The sequence below is a fragment of the Drosophila subobscura genome, chromosome E (genome assembly GCF_008121235.1).
Source record: "Drosophila subobscura isolate 14011-0131.10 chromosome E, UCBerk_Dsub_1.0, whole genome shotgun sequence".
Classification (NCBI taxonomy): Eukaryota; Metazoa; Arthropoda; class Insecta; order Diptera; family Drosophilidae; genus Drosophila; species Drosophila subobscura.
Window position 1 is genome coordinate 6,904,059 of NC_048531.1, and position 19,384 is coordinate 6,923,442.

Sequence of the window (19,384 nt, forward strand, 5' to 3'; positions counted from 1 at the left end):
GTTGCGTTCTAAGAGTAGAAAATCTTTGTACAAAAATGTCGCACTTTCTAGAAAAAGCAATTATTGGGATTTGAACACGATTTGTTGCATTTCAGCATTGATTTCAGTTGAATTTTCTTCCTTTTCTTCCAGTTTTCTTGCAGTGCGTTGTGCTGTTTGGGGGCGGGAAAACAGTAATTATTTTAGCATCATTTTTAAATAAATAAAATCTGCAGCTAATGCATTTCCCATTCCCCTTTCGATTTACAATAATAATAAAAAGTACAACAACAAGAACTAGTAGGGGAATACATTTCGTTTATAAAATCGCGCAGAAACTGGCATTTTCGTCACTTGGCATTTACCCCAGACGAACGGATCCGTTAATCGCCTTCAACTTGACCTCAAAGAAAATACTAGTATCTGAGCAGAAATTGAGCGAGAGAGAGAGAGAGAGTGTATGGGGAGAGCATGCCCATTGAGTATGTGAAAACAGCTGATCCCCGAAAATAATAATAAACAAAACGGGCAAAAAATAAATAATAATATTTTCAATTCAATTTGTGGACTGGTTTTGTGTTTGTTTGAGTGGCTAATTTTAGCCACTGACATACATACAAACGTACATACGTATGTATTTATGTACATATTTACATAATTTATCTCCTATATTTTTGGGGAGGATAGCCAGACACACTCAATGAGAGGTTGGGGGAATCGGACAGACACAAAACCAGTTACTGGCATGGAAAACACTATTTAAAGGGGTTTTTGTCAAGGGTTTCGTCTTACCTTTTATCCTGCAAAAGCCACATACACAATGATCCGCCCCTGGGGCAACAGGAGAACCGAGAAGCGTACAAAAACTGCGATCGAACGTTACACTTTAGTATTTCCAGCTCTGTTTTTCACTGTCACTATTTATTTCGGTTTCCACACTGCGAATACGAGTACGAGTATTATTGCCGCCAATTAATTCACCATAATTGCACAGATCTTCAGTTATATTCAGTTCGCTGAGGGTGTAGCGACTATGTTTTAAGGGTTTATTGAGGGCGGCGGTTCGCTGGAGGATTCTTAGGCGCGGATCGCGGGGTATATAGTGGAGAAACACTTTGTTCGATTTGCTGCTGTTGTTGTAAGTACGAGGATTGTTGTTCTGGCTCTTGTCGCACGATTTTGATGCGGCAGCTCCTGTTGCAGCTCCTGCGGCGGATGTCGTTTTGCTGGCACGATAAAATGACTTGAACCGAATGTCATTCATTAAGAACGTTAGGGGGCTTATCACTGGCCAACGGAGAATATATTGAACAATTACTGATGGCAACTGTGGCTGCTTTCTACCGATGCTGTTGCTGATGCTGATGATGTTGCTGATGCTGTTGCTCTTGTGGCAGTTGTGGTTGCCAGTGAACAGTTTATGCCTTGGCACCTTCATGCGGGGGATACCAAACAACACTTTTCGATGCCAATAAAAAGGAACTTTGCAACAGCAAAACAAAACAAAATAAGAAAACTAAGGGGAATGCCTATGAATGATGCTTGGGTTCTGCTTCTGCTTCTGCAGCTGCTGCTCCTGTGGCAGGTGGGTGCACGTGCCTCTCCTGCTCTGCACTCCACTCCACTCCTCTGGTGAGGCCACGTGGGGGGTTTAACGCGTGTCAAGTGCGCGGCGCACAGTGCGGGGGCGGACGGGCGAACATATCGACGGCGTTTCTTTCAGTGCTGTGCTGGATGTCGTATGATGAACAAAACTTAAATATTATGTAACTCAATCGCCACTTTTTCCGCTGCGTTTAGTTCTATTCTCCTCGTTAACGCTTGATGATGATTTATGGTTTATGGCTCTCGATTAGCTGCCAATTGCTGATTGATGCTGCAAGAAGAGAGAATGAACAGAGAGTTAGTCGAGATTCTACGGATGAATGTCTTTAATTGGAGCACATCGCTTTCAATACGCCAGCAATGGCACAGCACATAATAAATTCGACAAATGGCGCCGCCACATCACCCACACATAAATTACCATACAAATATATGTACATATGAATGCACATACATACATATGTATGTAAATGGTACTCTCCTTATATAAAGCAATTCCAACTCGTGAATTGCCAAACAATGCAAAATAGATGTTTCGAGTGTTTCATTAATTTGGACACATGACAGCGTCGAATGCCTGCAGCGGCAGGGTAGATGATGCTCAGATGTGTACCTTGGAAACGCCACACACAGGCGAGTATCGGCCAGAAAACTTTATAGCATATCTGATATTTGATGCCAAAAAAAAAACCTGTTATCTATTCATCATTTCCATGGCAGGCAGATGATAGTTTGCACCTAAAACCAGTTCCAAAGTGATTTAAGATAGCTTTAAGCTGTATCCTAACCCGAACAAAATTTAGCGCTGTTTTCCATGCCACTTCCTTAGTTATTTGGCACAGATTAGACACACAATTCTGCAGCCTTTCATTGCTTTGGTTATTGCACATTGACCAACTTAATGGGGCCCCTCTGAGGATTGCCAAGTTCAACGCTCGATAGGCGAGAGTGATTAAAAAATCGTATAATACCGTACCCAAGTAGACAATATGCAGGCGGAACAGAGCGGAGCAGGGAAGAAGAAAGAGCTGACAAAATGGAATGGGACAAAATGAGAAATAAAGTAAACAAGAAACGACGGCGCGTTTTTTGATTGCTGAGATTTTCAGTGCTAAAAAAAGACGAACCGTCTGATTTCCGACTTTAGCTAGACAACGAAATTGTCCTCTTATCAGAAATCAAATTGGAATCTCTAGTATATGTACGTTGAAATCGTATAACTACAAGTAGAACAGTATGTCTTTTTGGTTGAACTGCTGGCTGATGGGTACACTGGTACTAGTACGTACTATTTGATGGCCAAAAAAAAGTTGCCGCTGGCTTATCTTTACAATATAATTGACAGAAATATTGTTGCATGTGATAAGCTCAGAGATTTGATAACGATATAGAGATAAGGAGAGAGGGAGTGTGCTGTGTCCAACTGACTTTACAATAACATACATATATTATCAGTGATCCGAAACGACACAGTCACGTGATGGATCTCTTAGTCTTTCATTAATCACATATTCAACTCTTCGACTTACATTTCGACTAAACAATATCACAATTAATTCAACATTTTCTGCATTTTCAGCACAGGCGCCTGTTTGTATGCCACACTTTCGAAATGCACTTCTGTTTTCTGGCGGAGCACTTTCACTTTGTAAAGCAAATCATGCTTGAAACTTAAGACCCACATCTTGTTTAGTTTATATCAACTCAAACACAACACAACAACAGGCCAAGCCAAGACAAAGAAAATAAAATAAAAACTTGTAAGTTACGATGATGATGCCTACAAAAAGAACAACAACAACAACGAGCACAATTTGAGTGGCCGTGGTCCGCGTTTCTGTAAAGTTGGACTCGGAATTGGACACGGGATTGACCGTCGTCGTTGTCGTCTGAGCGACTGAACAGAAATGGGCCTGAGATTGAGACGGGCACAAAGCGCTACAGCAGAATGGATTGGAACGGAATGATATGGAACGGAACGGCGACAAGGCTGCCGAGTGTCTGTAATCGCGGCAATCGTTTGCCTTAATCTAATAAATTTCTTATCAAAGCGCGTCGTTGCTTATAGTATTTAACATTTTTTCTGTATAAATGTACATGCATATGTAAGTATGTACATAAGCACGCGTTGTCGTCTGACAACTTGAACAGTCTCTTGTGAGGCGGCGCTCTCTGTCGGGTCTCTTTTGGCAGTGGGTCGTACCAGATTCTATGCGTAGATCTACAGACTGTTATAGATGTATGCATGTACAAACGTATCTACATATGTATGTGTATGTAGTTAAAAACTTATTCAAATCAAGTCAATCATGCGACTGAGGGTAATTGGTATTCTAGTAGTTGGAAAAGCAGAGTATCCGCCAGCAACCTTGAGGAATTACATTTGTAGTTAGATATTTGTTTATCTTGGGAAAATTTAAGCAATATATTCAAATATATTCTATAACTGATTAATTTTAGTGCAACAATTAAATTCAAATAAATACGAGTGTACAATGGAAAACCATAAAAAATGCACTCGAAATATCAATAGAATTTAATTTTTATTACCTCATTAAGCTGGATTAGCTTTGATTTAGCTGTGTCATTTTTAGTGTTAAGCCACACAGTTAAATAAGTTGGAAGAGATCCAAGCTTTGTACGTTACTCTAATTATTTTATGATATTTTAGAGATAAAGTGCACAACAGTTCCTACGACACGGGGCTTCATCAATTCTAGCCAGTCGTTAATTGTGAGGTAATTTTAGAGCTAGACGACAGGGTTTTCGCGATAACTTTTATGGACCCAATTGTGATAATGAATTCTTTGGTGGCCGGAATTTTAGTTTGATGCTGACCTAGGCCAGTTAATGTGGGGTTTTTGTCTGATTATAATATTGCTATATGAGGGGGTTCTATAACTCTAATTTAGGCTGGGGAAATTATCCAAGAAATTGCGCATTAACTAGAGTTTGCATTGTTCCTCAGGGAATATAATTCAGACTAACCAATTGTTTCCATGAGCGTCTTCATCATCGAAGGGAACCAACGAAATTGATTTAATTTAATTGTGCTGCTGGGTTGCCTTCATGTTTTAATTGAAAGACTCAAACAAATTGATTGAGCCAGCTGGAATCAGGGACAAGCCGAAGCCGATCACCTTGAATTGAATTGTATTGCTGCGTTTTCTCATCAGCTACAAGTATTTTCCAACCCGGGAACCCACTGAGCACCCAACCCTGACCTTGCTAAAGTATTTGTTTAGTTTAAGAAGCAAAGCAACAAAAATGCATTTCCTAATGGCATCATACATCCCTACGGCCATTGAGAGCTCAGGAGCACTCACTGCAGTCTCTAAGTAATCCGATAAAGAGACAGGCGGACGGCTCCCATCCTCTTTGTTTTCGCTTTGCAGTGCTCAGTCGCTTTCTCTCCTGCCAACGGCTTAATTGACGTGTGTAATTGATAGTGGGGTGCAGAGCTCAGGTTAATTAATTTAAAGTGAGGCAAACATACTCCCCATTCACTAAGTTGCGACTGTTTTGAGCAGATCTGGGGTATGCCTCACCCAATATTATTTCACCTTGCAGTGCACACAGCTGATCCCCCATGCCACACTTCCCGTCTGGCTCACTCTCACGCATCGAAGGTGTCAGCTTTTAATTGATTTGCGGTATTTACGTTTTGTTTGCGGCTGTCAATTGAATTGAGTGTGAGTGTGTGTGCTTCACCAGCCCCAACCACAAAGCCCCGTTTCTGTTGCACTTGCCGTTGGAGAGGATTTAATGCTCGATTCCCCTTCTCAGCCGTTTGCCAAATTGGCCAAATGACATCCCAGGGTCGAAAACTATTAATAATCGACAGAATGTGTGTGCATATATGAATTTTTTTGTTGTTGGAAAGAATTCCATATTGAAAATATTGATTTTCTACATAATGCTAAGTGACTTGTCTCTCACATGGGGCTGACAGTGCAGTCCGAAGTTTTTAATCTCTTTATCGGATCCGCCCCTCTTCAACTTGACAGCTTACGTCACCGAAAAACATGTTGACTAAGCCAAAGAAGAGAAAAAAAATTACAAGAGCGGCAAACTTGTGCATTGCATACACAGAAAAAAAGGTGTCACCGTGGTAAGTGACACACCATGCACACACTGGCACACCACACCTGCGGCATCCTTTCATGTTTCATGTCGAGGACTCGGGCTCAAGGGACATCAGCAAAAAATGTATGACGTGCATATAAAAACAATAATGGCGACTGCATATCCACACCCCCACGCACACACAGACACACACAAAATATTTACTACAGCTACCGTTAGTACTGTTTTTGTAAGCTAAAGGATTATGTATGCTTTTTGCCTTAAACTTGACTAACTTTGCGGTCAAAGAAAAGAAAGAAAGAAGGAAAACCGCCAGAAAATAAGGTTTTATATTGATTTTTTTTCTCTCTTGCTGCTCTGCAGGATATATTTTTGCTGTGTAGTATGAGTGTGTGCTTGGTTGAGAGGAGGACATGCATACTAAATGAGATTTACAGTTAATATTTTTCCTTTTTTTCCTAATTTCCTATGTTTTGTGCTTGGTGCAAGCAAGAGAAAGAGGAGGAAAAAACCACTGTAGAGCTGGTGTTGCATTTTCAGATTTCTCTTCATTTTAACATTTGTTTACCTCTGAGTTTCACACACTAGTCCATAATAACACATGCATAAACTAATTAGCAAATAAAAAACTTTGTCAGCTGATAAAATAATTGGATAAATTATGAAACGCAATTTCTCGTCTTCTCTTGTCAGGCTTTTCTCTTCTCATTGGATGCGGTTCCACTTGAAACAGAAAGGAATTCAAGAACAAAAACAACAGAAGAACCGGACCAAGACAAATGCCTTTGTTATGCCCATATTTTGGTGTACTCCTCGTTTGGGTCTGAAAAGGGCAAACTTTACGCTGGACGGAACGGACTTTTAGCTGTGCGTGTAAACAATCCTCAAGGCTGAGTGTTTTTTTTTGCTTTCTAATTTCTGCTCTTGACATGGAGTCACACAGCCCATGCAAAGTGCAAAAATGCAAATTAGAAAATCAACTAATATAACTTAACGTACCACTCATGCATACATAACGTCTACATTTGGGTGGGTAGAAGGTGCTGCTTTAAAGTGCTAGCACTGCAACTCTAGAATTCTATGAATTAAAATTGCAACTAAAATTAATGAATAATTCATCTCATCGATAATTTCTTCCCCAACAATAATTTAATTAGGTACATATTTCCGCATACTCATTTCTGTAATTAATGATAAGCGAGTCTAGGAATTACATTTTAAAATTCGCTCTTTTTGCTTGGTTTATCCGAGCGTGCTAGGCCGCCAATCTCAAGATAAGCCATGAAGGGCATTTTACCCGGGAAGTCCTGGACAAGGTCGCCCATGTACATATGTACATACACATGTACAATGTACATATGCATGTACATAATTATATACATACATACATATGTATGTATAAATTTCCCTCCGCGTCAAGCTATCCAAAGTGAAATCTGGCGCGTCACACTGTCTGCTGCCTGCGGAGGGGCTTGGGTTTTGTTTGTTTGTTTTTGCCAAGTTTTGTGTCGCTGCTCATGTGACAGCTCGAAATGAACGAATCGTTTCGTTGTTCTGCTCTTAATTGCCACTCCACTTACCCGGCAAATGTATCCGCTGGCGATAAATTCGTTTCGTTCGTTTGCTCGCTGTTTAGGCATTCGCATTCGTTTTCCATTTCCAACCATAAACAAATCAACCGCACAACAGAGTAATAATCAATTAGGAGCAACTCTGAAGCGGTCGAGCGGTCGGGGTTTGCATTTCCTGTTGCTCTTCGATCTAATATTCTGTGGTGGTGTTTGTTTTGTTGTGGCTCACTCAAAACTCAAACTACGAATGACGGTGCGTTTTCCATTCGTTCCTTCTTCATCATTTTTATTCCATATCTTTCTCGCACTCCCTTTATTACTCGTTCTCCCTTTCCAGTTTGGAGTTTACAGTTTCAATGTGTCTTCCCTTCCACTAATACTTTGTATTCTTCCTTCTGCCCTTTACTGTTCTGTTTTGTTTGTATGGGTTTTTCGTGACGCAATGGAAATTTACCAGTTTTACCAGAGAGATCATTAAATTCAATGGCATGTCTTCAGCTCTTTTGTGTGTAAAATCCTCCCCTACCATACCCCTTCCCATATGGAGTGCATAAATGCCAGGAATACTTTTTGTTTATTTCTATCGGCTGTGTTAGGAATGTTCTGGAAAGCAATTTGTGACATGTTGCTTACTTTGCAACTCGGCTGAACATAAATTTCATACTAATGCAAATTTATACAATTTGCTGACCGTAGAGCAGTTGTGGCCTGTGTTAGTTATTCATTCTTTCCTCTAATGAAGTAAATTAATGGTTACAGTTTCAAAACTGAGCCAAGTTGAAGGTTCATTCTACCAAAAAAAGATTAATGCCTAAATTGCATGCTGCATAAAGTTGGAACGCGATAAGCTACAAAATGCTAATGGAATTGCAATCAGTAATGTGCAAGAATTGTTGCTTTATTCCATATGCATGTGCATAGAAAAATGTAAATACATACATATGTACATACAGTTGTGTTCAATGAAATAGTAGTGCCGCGCCACACAATTTTCACAACTATTTTTGAGACCCTTCCAGTCTTTCGAATTGAACAAGTGATACCTTTTTGGAAAGCCTGAAATGTTCACATTAGAACCCAGAAAGAATCCTGGAACATTTGCATTCCATCTTCTTGTTTTACATGACTTTAGAAAAATACCCATGAAAACTGCTGTTCAATAAAATAGTAGTGCTGGGTGCAAGTATTAAAAAAAAATTAAAAAACAAATTAAATCAATTCAAAAAAGTTACCATCAGTAAGCTTAGTTTATATATTGAATATTTTGATGAAAGAAATGTTTGAATATAGCGGTACTTTTGTTTTTGCAGCGTAGAAGTAATCAATGAACGGTCCAATATGGGAGACTTTAGAATTCGACTAAAAACTAAAATCAGGAGGTATAATGAAATTCAAAACTAATTTGAATGTGCTTTTACTGTTATATTAAATAATTTAAACTAAAAGAAGCACCCTGAAAAATGATTTTTTATGCGAAAAAATTGTCTTTTAGTAGAAGGTCGAAGATGGTTGAAGGCAAGACCAAGGTCTTCAATATCCTCAAAAGTTATGAAAACAATTTTATATCGCTCTGAAAGTGTTTTGATATTTAATACACGACTGATTACACATTATTTAGTTGCAAGAGGTCCCCGGAAGCTACGCGTTTGAGAATAAAAGCACATGGGTACACGACTCATGTTTTGAAAAATGAGGACATGAGGCATGTGGACTGGGCCGTGTCACAGTCCGAAAAATACTTTTGACAGATGAGTGTAAAGTTGTTTTATATGGTAAGAAAGACTCAAAAGAATATGTTTGGTGTTCACAGATATCTGATAACTGCCCAAATTCTTGAAAAAAACAACATTGGGCATGTTGGGTTGACCCTTATGGGCTACAGCCCATATAAACTCTTACTTCCTAGCCTTATACTGACGTATTTCATAAAGTGGTGTGTGCCAACATACTTTTTAATACAATACAGTAATATTACTATTGAAAAATGCCTATCAAAAGGATCTGTCATCAAGATAATGCTCTGAAACACGCAAGAAAGCTCGCTAGGAATGGAATTTTATCCGTAGAGGTCGACACTTTTCCATGTCTTGCTCAGTCTCTAGACCAAAATCCCAACGAAATCTTATTGTAAAATGTGAAATGTGTTATTACTATTACAAATCCGTCAACCAGAGCACAGTTTTGCCAAGGTGTTTAAGAATTATAGTCTCAGATCTTATTTAAGCTTGGGCAGTACCTTATTTACACATGACAGGTGGGCGTAAGGCCATAGTGAAAACAAATTTGATTAAAAACTACATATTAAACCTCAAGAAACATATAGAACATGAAACATATGCACTAATTCCAGTTTCGTTATTTTTTTAAATTTTCTAAAAAAAACACTACTATTTTATTGAACAGCATTTTGTATAGGTATTTTTCTTAAGTCATGTAAAACAAGAAGATGGAATGCAAATATTCCAGGATTCTTTCTGGGTTCTAATGTGTACTTTTCAGGCTTTCCAAAAAGGTATCACTTGTTCAATTCGAAAGACTGGAAGGGTCTCAAAAATAGTTGAGAAAATTGTGTGGCACGGCACTACTATTTCATTGAACACAACTGTATGTATGTACATATGTATGACAAACAAACAATTTAATTCCTCGAATGATGTGATTTAAGCTGATCCAATATTTGAAAATGTCCACACGTAATAAGAATGTGAGGGACGGGACGCATTAGATAAGATAAAATAAGCTATTTTACTTAAAACAAAATAATAAATACTGTGGTTGTTCACATGACTGCAGAATACAACTTAATTTATGGCAAATGTATGTATATTTAGTACCACAGCTATAGGGAGTAAATCTTCTTAAAAGATTACTCCTTTTGGGTAATTAATAGAATCAATTGCCCTCATTCTCATTCGTAATCTGCGTGTGTTTATAATGATTATCGCTATTAGCTATAATTAGCACAATTTGTGCCTGAAGTTCCCCCTCCGCTGGCGACAGGTTGGAACCGGTTCTTGGGTTTATTTTTATTTTTTGCTCGATTTGCACGCAATCAGCTGGTTTGCTCTTTGCTACCTTTAACATTCGCTGCTGACACACATTGTCTGACAGACAAATGCAAAAAAAAACAACATGTCAGAATAATATTAAATGCACAAAGGCCTTACCGGTTCGTTAGAACTGCTACTGCCGCACCGAAGCGATGGCATTCGCTTTTGCTTACACAAATTTATGTATGTATGTATGTACATATACATGTTTACATATGTATGTATCTGAGGTCAATGTCTTCATAGAATCAGATACATACATACATACGTAAGTACATATCCAACTCAAGCCCATTACGACTTCCAAATGCACAAATCGAGAGCTCAAGGACGGCAGACAAGAGAATGGTTTTCGATTACAGTAAATCAAATTTGCAGAGCCATAAAGCCACGAAAAGTACAAAAAAAAAAAACGACCAAAAACTGAAGCCCAACAAATGTCTGCCCCATGTCCCATCTTTCCAAAGGGACTATCACCATGCATGAGTGGAGAACTGGAGGGAGGCAAACGCAAAGGCAATAAAACCCAAATGAGTGGTAGAGCAAAACGGCGGCGCGTGTGTAGGTTTTCGTATGGGAGGAAAGGAGGTGGAAAGAGCAAAAAATTCAAAAACTGTGTTATGGCCTACCAACAGCATCTCTGTTTTTGTTTTTTGCCTCCCACACTCTTTCGGCTTATGTTAATTTAGCCACGAAGGATAACAGAGGTGCTTTGGCAGAAACTATAAAGCTGTTATTGTCCCGTATGAGTGCTATCTGTCGCAGCGATAAGGTACTAATATCTTTAAAGTTGAAACTTACAAGTCAAAGTACAAAAGTTCTTTCTTATCAGAGCCTGCTGAGTCAGTTCATTAAAGACACGTACCTTACACGCAGTGCAACTCTCAGCATAATAATTTATGAACATAATTCTGTTTGAAAAGTTTGCGGGGGCTCTTCCAATAAATAAATGTCTGTATAATGCTTGCGGCAGTCGTGCCCAATTGGATTTAAATATATACACACTTTGCTGACTTATAAATAGACAACACACACTCGATCACACTCGTAGACGTAGACACTTCATAAAGATAAATAAATGAATTATTGTTAACTCATTGCGCCTCAAAATAAAACGCAAAGCAAACAAAATATGAACTTATTTATCAGAGACCATAAGACCTGGGTGATATCTTGAAATATTTATCAATAAGCCAGCAATGAGGTCAATAAACATTAAAAATGTAAAACGCTTCTTACCTTAGCACTTTTTTAAGTTGAATTGATAGTGAAATCTCTTCTGGAGTCGTATGTTTATAATTTAGATTACAACCATTTTATTATAATTGTGATCTTTCGTCATTTATGCCGTTTACATTGAAGGTTGAATGATTATTTTTGGTGTACTTGTCGTTGAAGTGCGGGGCGGTGCCGCGGTGCAGGTGAGTCTTTAAATAAACCAAATAAGCTCGCTCTCTCCCCTTCTTCTATGCTTTTTTTTCGTTCCTCTTGCGTCAATGATTCTGTTTGCCGTTGTTTTATGAATTTTTCCCTCTGTTTCCCTCTGCACAGTGGAACGAATTTTTGTTCGGCGCGTGTCAAATACGGCACTGTCTCTGAATTATAATTTCGCGTCGAGCGCTTTAATGTCAATGCTGAATGACTTGGTATTACTGATTGTATAAAATTGCACAACACATTGGGAGCACCTTTGTGGAGTGTTATTGTCGCTGGTTTGACAGGGATGGTTTCTGGAGAGCTGGAGACTTCGCTGGAGTTTCACTCTGCGTGAGTTTCGATTTTCTTCGTAGCACCCCAAACTCTGGGGGGGAAGTACGAGTTTGGCAATGGACAACAATACCACCAAACAACGGCACAAGTTGACCAGAAAATGTGGTGCGGTCGGCGCTCAGAATAAACAACTGTTACAACACACACACACACGCACACAAAATATGAGTACAAATACTATGTACATATGAATGTATGCAGACAACGGAATAAAAGTTTGATGTTTTTGGCACTGCTAACCGATTCGCATTTAATTGATTAAATCAAACGTTTCGGTGAGAGCTAAGAGCACCAAAATTGGTGCGAAAGGTGCGTTCAAATATTCTGATTATCGAATTTTTCCCTTTGCAACTAAAAACTCTCTGAATCTGTTTTCCGAATACCCAAAATCCTTGAAACACCGATTGACCAAAACACTTTTCATTAAATTCACCGCACGCTTTTTCCTGTCTTTAGTTTTAAAAAAGAGTTGTTAGTGTTAGATTGTTGACTTGTTACACACACGCTTGTTCGGGTTTAACTGGGAAATCAGTGTGACCCGCGTATGTAGCGATACAAAATACGGCCTGACCTTCAGAAATATACCGCAATATACCAGCGAGTTGTTAAAATATTCCAAACATTTTCTTCATACAAACAGAACAAAGAAATTGCTGCATATTTTAAAATGCGATTGAAACAGTAATGCATATTTTAGTAGTTGACAAATTTTAGCTAGCCAATTAAACTGAAATGAATTGGTCATGGAGTATCAACATGGTTTTTCCTAGAATTTTGTATGGCAATAAATTGCGAAGCGGTCACACTGGAAATTAACAACGGCGTTGTAAACAATTCGCGGCTCTTTTCCAGCGCCACGGCAGACGCCACTTTCAAACAAATTTGTGAATTCTGTGCAAGATAAAAATTGAGACATAAATACAATTCAAGTAAGTGAAACTGAGGAAAGCGAAACTCCGACTAAGAAAATATCTCCCCCAGATGCACGTGGATGACAATGTCCTCCAGACAGACAATGAGCCTGGAATTGCGCGAGTCGCAATTGGCCAAATTGACAAATGACTTGGAGGAGATACGCATGCGGGCCCTGGAGCAGGTCGAGACGCGCTTCATTCGCTGCCTGTCGCTGGACGAGAAAATCAGAGTGAAGCCAGTGTTTATGCTTAAGCAGCTAATACGATGGTTTGGCTGCAAGCCGCTCCTGGCCGCCGACCGCGTGCTGGCCGTTCTGCTGGAATTGCTGCGCTCCGAGTATGCCGACGAAGTGGTGAAGAAGATACCACACGAGCGGCTCTCGGCGGAGTTGGACAAGATCAGGAAAATTGTACGTTCCCAGGAGTCCCAGCGACCCATGGAGCTTCTGGACGATTTGCAGCTACTACTGCCCGATATATACGACATCCATGTACCCCCCACACCGTCATCATCCTCCTCCAGCAATCAAACTGAATCATCGAGTGAGACGGAGTGCAGGTTGCAGGAACAGCTGGAGGCGAGATTCAACCCAGACGACTTTGAACCGGCTTGGACACAGCCGTGCAGGGAGGATGTGCTCACCATGAAGACGATGATCGACATGGGAGACTCGGAGGACGAAATGAACGAAAAGCTAATCAGTTTGATTATCAAAATGGATGACTATCCCAGCGAGTACTTCCTCCAGGCGCCACACATTTTCCTCAAACTTGTAATGATTCAGCAAAGGGCAGACGCCAATCTTCCCAAGGTGAATCATGTCCTTCTCAACTTTCTGCTGCAGCTGCAGAACAGCATAAAGACGCGAACAGCCACACTTGCCTATTACAGCAACTTGGACCCACCGGCGACGCGCCCCAAGCAGCTGCGTGTGGAGAGTGCTCTGTGCTTCCTGCTAAGCAGCTGCACCAAGCTGCTGCAGCCGCTTCTGCTTAGATTTACCAGCCAAAATTGGTTGATCCTGGAACTGATCAAAGAGGCTGTACGCACCTACGCCGCAATGCGTGCGCCCATCTCGTATCTGTTCATAGGTCGGCTATCGGGTCTGGTCAAGGAGGCCCAAACATTTTGCTACAGTGCAACAGGCAACGATGTCGCAAAGCTTGTGGATAAGCTGGCGGTGCCCCGTTTGCATTCGCTCATCTGCAATGGCCTGCTGTATGATTCTGTTGAGTTGAATGAAGCCAGTGACAAGTCAATCAACGCAAATGAAGCCAAACTACACTGTCAACTGCTCACGACGGACATTGCCTATTTGCTGTGCATGCCACAGTGGGGTCTGTTACCGATAAATAGAAATTTGGGTGGTATTTCACCTCCCAAAACGGTGGATACATCGATTGACCGGTTCCGCAATGCTTATACTTTGGCAGTCGATTATCTGAAGTCCACCGAAAAGCCGGCAGCAGAGGAGATGATCCTAGATCAGAGCACCATCTGCCTGGTTGTCGACCAGCTGGGCAGCAAGACTTTGGTGAAGCAGCTCTTTGAGGCTGTTGTGGAATGCAATCTGATGTATGACAAGAATCCCAAATTGCGTTTGGAGGCCGAGATCTTGATCCACAATCTGATGAACCTGCGCGACCGAGAGCTGCGTGGCTACTTCTATAACCTCATGCGGCATCCCTGTGGCTTGTTCTTCCACGCAGTCGCGCAAAAGAGCGTCTATCTGCGGGGCTGCAGTAACCAGAAGTTGATTCGCCAGCGCATCTTTGGCATACCGCTAAACACGACGCTGCTGCGTCAGTTTGTGATGCAGAGCTGGCTGGACGACGAACCCGAGGGGGTGCAAGCCTGGTGCCTGCAGTATCTGGACTTGCTGATCAACTTGTGCAGCAGCTTGAATGGGAACGACTTTCTCGGAATGTACGACTTTCTGCAACCCGTGATGGTTCCCCTGATGATCTGCCGCTCCGTTACGTGCAGTTCCCTGCACAACAAATTGTGGAAGCTGACCTGTCCGGATGAAGGAGAAACGCTTCTGAGGCTGCGAGCTAACGTCTGCTATCTGTTCCATCCCGATGCCCAGATACGAATTGAGGCTGCGAATCGAATCGCATACATGCTGCAGTGCGCGGATAACCCCGGAATAATAACAAAAGTGCAGCCGAACAGAATAGGCTTTGATTTCGGTGTGGTTCGTCCCCCATGGCCGTATCAAAGTATTTTTTCGGCCAGCAGCGATCAACCCTTTCAGGGGGAGCGCAGTTTGGACGCCCTCACGCGGCTATTGGAAAGCAAAGATCTGAGGCCAGCCATACGCAAGTCGACATTGACCCAGCTAAATGTTTTCCTACAGAACTGGAATGCCTGCGGCTACTTCGCGAAGACAAACGTCTCAATAGTGATGGTCATGCAGGCTGTGTACTCTGCCATGGAACACATCAAGTGCCCCGAGCATGCAGAGTGCGTACTGCCAGCTGTGAGCCTTATGATGAAAATCCAATTTAACCAGAAAGAGGTTCTGCAGGGGTCGGCCGCAACCAACCTAGTGTATATTATTATGACGGAGCTCCTCTTTGAGACTACGCACCGTCCGGAGTTGCGTGAGACTCTGCTTATCTGCCTGTTCCAACTGATCTGCCATGAGCACATGACGGTCAGCGAGTCGAAGCTTTTTTTGGACGTGGATTTGAGTTCGCTGATGGTACCCATAACCTATGACCTTGAACTGACTGAACCGACGTCCAACGTCGCGGAGGGACTGTTGCTGGACCGTGGCATTCAGCAGATCCATTTCGGTCAAGATGCCGACCGGGCTGCCCAGCATTTGCGTCTAATAGTGGCGGTTTGCGCAAGCGAAAACCCAAAGAATATTACACTGGAAGCCGTCCAGAAACTGGACATTAGAAAATCGCTGAAGCTGACGGTACCCGATCTGGCCCTGCTGCAAGCATCGCGGATCGGACCACAGCTGGATCGCCAGCTCACGGCAGCCAGCAACTGCAGCAATCACGAGGAACTCAAGCAGATTGTGGCACTAATCCAGACACATTTGGTGCTGCTTCGCACTGCCGTCCCCGTGGAGGCGGGAATCAGTCTGTGGCAATTTATGCACAAGTATCTGCGCGCAGCACCGGCCAACGCAGCGGATCGAGAGGTATACATGTCCGTGTCGGAACTATGCCTGAGCTGCATGTGCTTCGGCGTGCCGCATGTGTGGAACGGACTCAATCAGGCTCTGGAAATGGATCCACACCACAGCTTTCTGCTGCTACTGCACGATCGCACCATCGGCCTCGACATGCTTGAAGTGATCTGCCAGATCGTTGTGGCTCTGCTAGACACACAGACGAAACAACCCGCTGATAGCAGCTGGCACAGCAAGCTCTTTATGCAGCTGAGTGCCGTGGCCAGGACACACTTTGAGGTGAGGCAGCTGCTGCACGTGCGCTGCCTTCTCCAAGTTCTGCATTTTCTCAGCGAGCGCGACCTGAGGCTCAGCGAGGTTCAGCTGATGGTGAGTGTCACATTCCACTTTGGGAAAGTTAAGATACAATCTCTATCCATTGCAGTACTACATTCGACACTTTTTGCAACTCTCCTCTGATCTGAGGAGCCCCACACAGACTGGATCTCAGTGGCAGCGGGACTGTCTGCACATTGTGTGCCAGCTCCACGCACGTTGCATGCCAAATCCCGCAACGATTGCCACACCCGGGGATAAGGACCACATAGCCAACAAGATAATTGCCTATCTGGTGGGAATGTGCGGACACCTGGATGGACAAGTGCGTGCGCTGGCTTGGGTATCGCTGGCCAATTGGATTGCCACTAGTGGCTCCTCGGTGGAAAGTGTCTTGGCGCCCGTGGACTTCCTGCCTGGCGGACTGCTGACCTGCTGTCTGTCCACCATGATGCATGTGGGAGAAACAGTTCTGGTCAGAGAGTTGGCTGGTCGTGTGTTCGAAATGCTGATGCCGCAAATGGACACGGAGAAGATCATCGAGCTGCTGCAGGAGCATGACTTCCTGGATGATGCGTATCGCACTTTGCCAACACTTTATGTCGTATCCGCGCTGCCGAAGGACGCTGAGGGAACGAAGAGCTCGTGTGGCATAATCGGCTGTTACGTAGCCATCTGCTCACGTCTGGTGAGCCTCAAGGCGACTTGGTGTCTCACGCTCTGTGAGCATCGATTCATGAGCTGCCTGAGCGATGTTATGAAGAGGAAGGTGCCACCGAAGCCGCACTTGGATGATTTCCTGGAGCTGTGCGCTGCCATCAGTGAGCTCTATGCCCTGTGCTACTCTGCCAACTTTGAGTTCCTGCAGCGCAGCATTTGTCGCGATTCCGCCCTGCTGCAGAGCTACCTAACGCTGCTGGATTCTACAATCAACTTCAGAGCGCCCGAACGCTTCGTGGCACGTTTCCTCAAGCTATTTCTGGTCTTCTGCAGGGACACCAACGCATATGAATTTTTGTTCGAGCAGCTCAACGCTCGAGCCGGTGTGTTCATCGACATTTTCCTCTATGGCACGCACCATAAGCACAAGGGAACAGCCATGCAGCGTTACATTCTCTCGGCTCTGGCCATCGTGTGCCTCAAGGCACAAAATGCACCTGAGAATCTCAACTTTGTGCGGAAAATGGAAGAAAGCAGCGTGACATTGGCCCCAGCTAACGCCCAAGATGAAAACGGTAACAATAAGGAAAACAATGCGAATGCTTTGAATAACCAACAGACGGTGAAGTCGAGTCGGAAACTGGAGCAAGACGATGATCCAGTTGTATTCAATGCTGTGGGGATCCTCGTTCAAAAGTTGAGCAGCCTCTTCGATCACTATTTCCCAGCTAAGACGTTCAACTTTTTGCAACCTCCCGGAACGGGTCACATGCAGATTGGCGAGGCAATCGGAGCACTGCTGAAGGTCTCGCAGGATGCTATGGTTGAAGCCCAGCGGCTTAAGCTGCTGGATCGAATTTTGGGCCTGATCGACGGCTTCCTCAGCGACGTGGACATTGGAAACGCCAGCACCTATGTGAAACGCGTTGGCGCCCACAAGTTACGCGATATCCTGAACAATATGGTGGTGCTGCTCAACATGCTGGTGCAGTGGCACAGTTCGCCTCAGTCTGTGATCCACGAGGCCTCGGTGGCTGCCAAATTCGTACGCGTGCTGGTCCGCATTTGGCCCTGGCTATCGCACTCGGCGCATCTCAAATGCCTGTGCGTTCAACTGGCCATGTTCCTTACCGAGCACTCGCTCGAGATGTGCAAGCATAGCTCCGTGGTGCTGTCCGGACAATCCACTTCGCTGCTCCAGCTGATGGTGCGGGTGGCTGTCAACGAGACGCACCGGAAGGAGACCCCCGACGCCGTACCCCATAAGACGCTGGTGTCTGCTTTGCGTGTGATGATGAACTGCTGTGCCTGCGGCGAGGCTCGCCTCAGTCTCTCCAAGCTGCGTGTGCTGGACACGTTTGACACGATTCTGCCGGCCACCGCAAGTGCGGCTCATGGCACGAAGGTCAGTTCCGCAACCTTGAACGCCTGGCTTGGCTTCTGGGAGGTCTACTCGCGCTACGATCTCGGCTCCAAGGTCTGCCACTTGCTGGGTCTCTTCACTGCCATCGAGCGCAGGCCACCGTTCAGCCAGGGCAGGATGCTCTGCCTACGTATCCTGCGCAACATGAGCTTCTCGCCTGGAAATCGCCTGCAACTAGTGAACAACGTCGACTTTATTTCTATGTTGGATGACATTGTCTCCCAATCAGTCCGAATCATAGATGGCGGCAGTGACCCCAGCGAAGACACGTTGGGAGAGCACCTCCTGGGGGTCCTGATTGTGTGGAAGCTCTTCTGTTTCGTAGCCAAGTACCAGGCCATTCTGCGGGGCACCAAATTAATGAAGCATCTCTCCTGGCTCCAAGCAACACTGAAACGCTGTAAAAAGCACACATCTACGGCATATTATCAACAGTGGCCCCATGCACAAGAGCTCGAAGAAATACTGGAAAAACTTATGGAGAGTATGGAGAAGTTTTCCTAGTCCGTGTGCGTCCTACACCCAGTATCTGGATACAAGTGCAAAGAAAACCCAATTACATGTTATCTGCATTTTAAGTTTGATTCGTAAATAATAACCTTGGACTTTGGGGGGCCAAACCCCCCGTAAATAATTGCAAGACACCTGTCCTGGCCTGCCAGGGGTTACTTGCTCATTCTTATCTGTTTTGATTTGTCGCGTTTATTCGAGTAATAAAAGTCGAATCGGTATTCCGGTTATTCCTATACGAGCTGTAAATACTTTCCACTCAGCCTCTGAGGTTCTTTAATTCTTTGTTGCCTCATTAAGAAGGATGTACTGAGGTAGCGAGAGCTAGGCAACACAGCAACCGTCTAGA

At 43.4% G+C, this 19,384-nt stretch overlaps 2 protein-coding genes across 3 annotated transcripts; one reads left to right on the forward strand and one right to left on the reverse strand.

The window, feature by feature from the left end:
* Positions 1-126: 126 nt before the first annotated feature.
* LOC117891067 lies at positions 127-12,570 on the reverse strand. Of its 2 annotated transcripts, none has more exons than XM_034796240.1 (3): positions 11,531-12,570; positions 772-1,855; positions 127-152 (listed from the first exon to the last, which is right to left on the reverse strand). In XM_034796240.1, the coding sequence occupies exon 2, from the start codon at positions 1,415-1,417 to the stop codon at positions 866-868; it is 552 nt and encodes a 183-aa protein (XP_034652131.1). In that variant the 5' UTR covers positions 1,418-1,855; positions 11,531-12,570; the 3' UTR covers positions 127-152; positions 772-865. The 2 variants fall into 2 exon arrangements, with proteins under 2 accessions (XP_034652131.1, XP_034652132.1); XM_034796241.1 differs by lacking the exon at positions 11,531-12,570 and adding an exon at positions 3,114-3,324.
* Positions 12,571-12,870: 300 nt separating this feature from the next.
* Positions 12,871-19,307, forward strand: LOC117891057. The gene is made up of 3 exons (XM_034796230.1): positions 12,871-12,990; positions 13,043-16,496; positions 16,552-19,307. The coding sequence occupies exons 2-3, from the start codon at positions 13,053-13,055 to the stop codon at positions 19,027-19,029; spliced, it is 5,922 nt and encodes a 1,973-aa protein (XP_034652121.1). The 5' UTR covers positions 12,871-12,990; positions 13,043-13,052; the 3' UTR covers positions 19,030-19,307.
* The last annotated feature ends 77 nt before the right edge of the window (positions 19,308-19,384 follow it).

Excerpts from the sequence above, each read along its gene's own strand:
- LOC117891057 (XM_034796230.1), top strand. The coding sequence starts at position 13,053 with ATGACAATGTCCTCCAGACAGACAATGAGCCTGGAATTGCGCGAGTCG. Across the intron at positions 16,497-16,551 it reads TCAGCGAGGTTCAGCTGATG|TACTACATTCGACACTTTTT; the intron begins GTGAGTGTCACA and ends TATCCATTGCAG.
- LOC117891067 (XM_034796240.1), bottom strand. The coding sequence starts at position 1,417 with ATGAAGGTGCCAAGGCATAAACTGTTCACTGGCAACCACAACTGCCAC.